This window comes from Sinocyclocheilus rhinocerous, unplaced genomic scaffold, assembly GCF_001515625.1.
Source record: "Sinocyclocheilus rhinocerous isolate Xijiao unplaced genomic scaffold, SAMN03320098_v1.1 scaffold991, whole genome shotgun sequence".
Lineage (NCBI taxonomy): Eukaryota > Metazoa > Chordata > Actinopteri > Cypriniformes > Cyprinidae > Sinocyclocheilus > Sinocyclocheilus rhinocerous.
Window position 1 is genome coordinate 457852 of NW_015654505.1, and position 3001 is coordinate 460852.

The following is a 3001-nucleotide window of genomic DNA, read 5'->3' on the forward strand; positions in this document are numbered from 1 at the left end:
GCAGAGAGCCGCGTCTCACGGACAGCAACACCGAACCAAGCTCTCCTTCGCGTCCTCCTGCACCTTAACGAACAATTACAAATCGCAGTTTAAACATGCAAACAGGAAAAGATGTGAAAGAGCCCACTTCAGCACCCATGCATGGTGTTCTGTGCGCACAGGGCGCACGCAGAGAGAGGCGTCTCAAAGCGCTTGAACACCGAAATTGCCTCTTCTTGCTCTTGTACTGACGAATACATACAAAATTATGTCAAAATACCCGAAAAAAAGCTGTCGGTTAAGTGAAAGTAAACAGTGGAGAAAGAAATTGGATGTGTATCATTATAATGGATGCATTGTCTCTTAAAGTGACCGTGCCTAATTTACTTGCTGCTGTCGGTGTCCTTAATGTTAATCCTAGAAAATGAAAGAAAGAAAATCACTCGCTGCTCTTGACTGAATTACTTTGTAGTTTTAACAAGAATTAATCCACAGTCACACCAAAAACTATTCAGACACCAGATATAATTTTTGATATATTTTTTTACTAGGTTCATTTATGTAAGTGAGGATAGCAAAATTAAGTAAACTGTGACATATTATATCCCAAAATTCTTCATACTGTGGACTACCAGTAAAATTGATTAAAAAAAATGTGGGACCAAAAATGATTCAGACACTTTGACCTGAGCATGTTTTGCTGAAGTGTTTTTTCTTTAATTGCTAATGCGACCTTTTTACACCACAGACTGAACAAAATTAAGCATTGCTTGGTAATTGGTCAACAAAGTATTATTGATAGTTGTGTAAATATTGCCATACTAACAGTTGTCTGAATTTTTGGTTGATTGTAATCCATTACATACCTTTCTATCAAAGTTATCTGACATTATCAAGATGAATTTGTTCTGACACAGTTTAACTCCAAATTTTATTACCATTTTCTAAACTACAGCAAATAAACTGTGATAATGTGAGAAATGTTGAAGGTGTCTGAATAAATTTTGGTTTGACTGTATATTTAATTTTTACAGTGAAGACTATGCAGTGCTATTTTGCACTTGATTATTCGGTTTCTGCACCTGGACGCCTACAAACTTGAAAAAACATAAACATTGTGTAAATATCACAAATAATATAATACACAAAATAATAATATCCCTGGTGATTAGCAGATAATCAAAGATTGATTTACAAACCTCACATGTAAATGCAGAAGATGAAAATGAAGATGTTAAATGTACATGTGTATAAAAACCTGCATTTGTAGGTTGTAATGAAGATGTTGTGTTATTGTCGTGGCTGTTAGCTGCTGGTGAGTTCAGGGTTTCTATTCTGAGACATTTGGATGCAAACAATGTAGGCAGAACTCTTTCACACACAGAGAGAGAGAGCTTGCAGTCAATCAGCAGCTGCTCGTCTGGGGCAGTTTAGTAGATAGAAATCTCAACACTTCAGGCAATTTCTCAGTCTTGTCTCTCTCTGTGAGGTTTTCAATGTCAAGGTCAGCGCTCTTGTGCTCTGGGGAAGCTGTAGTTCTGCAGTAGTGTACTCTTACTGCGTTTTACTGCATCATCATCATCACTCGTGTGCTGTATCCTGATGTTGTTTTGTTCAGAGGTTGTTGAATGAGTCCGTGTGGATTCCTCTTCTGCTCCTGACGGGATTCTGCTGTTTTCCGTCTGCTCCGTTCGATGGATCGCTGTTATTGAAGAGTTTAAAACAGACTAATGGGGGTCCACATTTTGCTTGCAAGGGTTTGAATTCTAAACACTTTTCCTCTTGTAGGTGTTTAAATATTTAAACATGATTAATGATTGAAACGAATCGCCCGAATAGATCGGCCTCGGTTAGCAGATTACCATCCGCTGCGCTTCTGCAGCCGGCCAGAAAGGCTCCTAAAACAGATCTGGTTCATTTCTGATGTCTGTGTTTGTGGTGAGATGTGGTGTGTTTCTGACACGTGTGTGTGTGTGTTCCAGCGGTGGTCAGTGCCATCCCAGTTCCCACGCTGGACAGCAGTCAGTATCCGGGCATCCTGCCATCGCCCACCTGCGGATTCACCACACACCCCAAATTCACCCTGCGACCCATGCCTTTCTCCACACTGAGCGTCGACCGTAGTTACGCTGCCGGTAACTCGTCTATCTATCTATCTATCTATCTATCTATCTGTCTATCTATCTATCTGTCTATCTGTCTGTCTGTCTGTCTCTGTCTGTCTGTCTGTCTCTATCTGTCTGTCTGTCTGTCTGTCTTTCTATCTATCTGTCTGTCTGTCTCTATCTGTCTGTCTGTCTATCTGTCTGACTTTCTATCTATCTATCTATCTATCTATCTATCTATCTATCTATCTATCTATCTATCTGTCTGTCTGTCTGTCTGTCTGTCTCTTTCTATCTATCTGTCTGTCTGTCTGTCTGTCTGTCTCTTTCTATCTATCTGTCTGTCTGTCTGTCTGTCTGTCTCTTTCTATCTATCTGTCTTTCTGTCTGTCTGTCTCTTTCTATCTATCTGTCTTTCTGTCTGTCTGTCTCTTTCTATCTATCTGTCTTTCTGTCTGTCTGTCTCTTTCTATCTATCTATCTATCTGTCTGTCTGTCTGTCTGTCTGTCTGTCTTTCTATCTTTCTGTCTGTCTGTCTGTCTGTCTGTGTCTGTCGGTCGGTCGGTCGGTCTGTCTGTCTGTCTGTCTCTATCATCTATCTATCTGTCTGTCTGTCTGTCTGTCGTTATGTCTATGTATTGTTTGTTATATTGGTCGTTATATCTATCTGTTATTCGTTATATTGTTTGTTATATCTTTCTTTCGTTCGTTATATTGTTTGTTATATCTTTCTGTCGTTCGTTATATTGTTCGTTATATCTTTCTGTCGTTCGTTATATTGTTCGTTATATCTTTCTGTCGTTCGTTATATTGTTCGTTATATCTTTCTGTCGTTTCTGTCGTTCTTCGTTATATCTTTCTGTCGTTCGTTATATTGTTCGTTATATCTTTCTGTCGTTCGTTATGTTCGTTATAT

At 39.2% G+C, this 3001-nt stretch overlaps 1 protein-coding gene across 1 annotated transcript in view; it reads left to right on the top strand.

The window, feature by feature from the left end:
- Positions 1–3001, top strand: part of dcc (DCC netrin 1 receptor) — a 199002-nt gene that overhangs the window by 171294 nt on the left and 24707 nt on the right. The window contains 1 exon segment of the mRNA XM_016524048.1: positions 1962–2114. Within this exon segment, the coding sequence (XP_016379534.1) occupies positions 1962–2114 (153 nt within the window).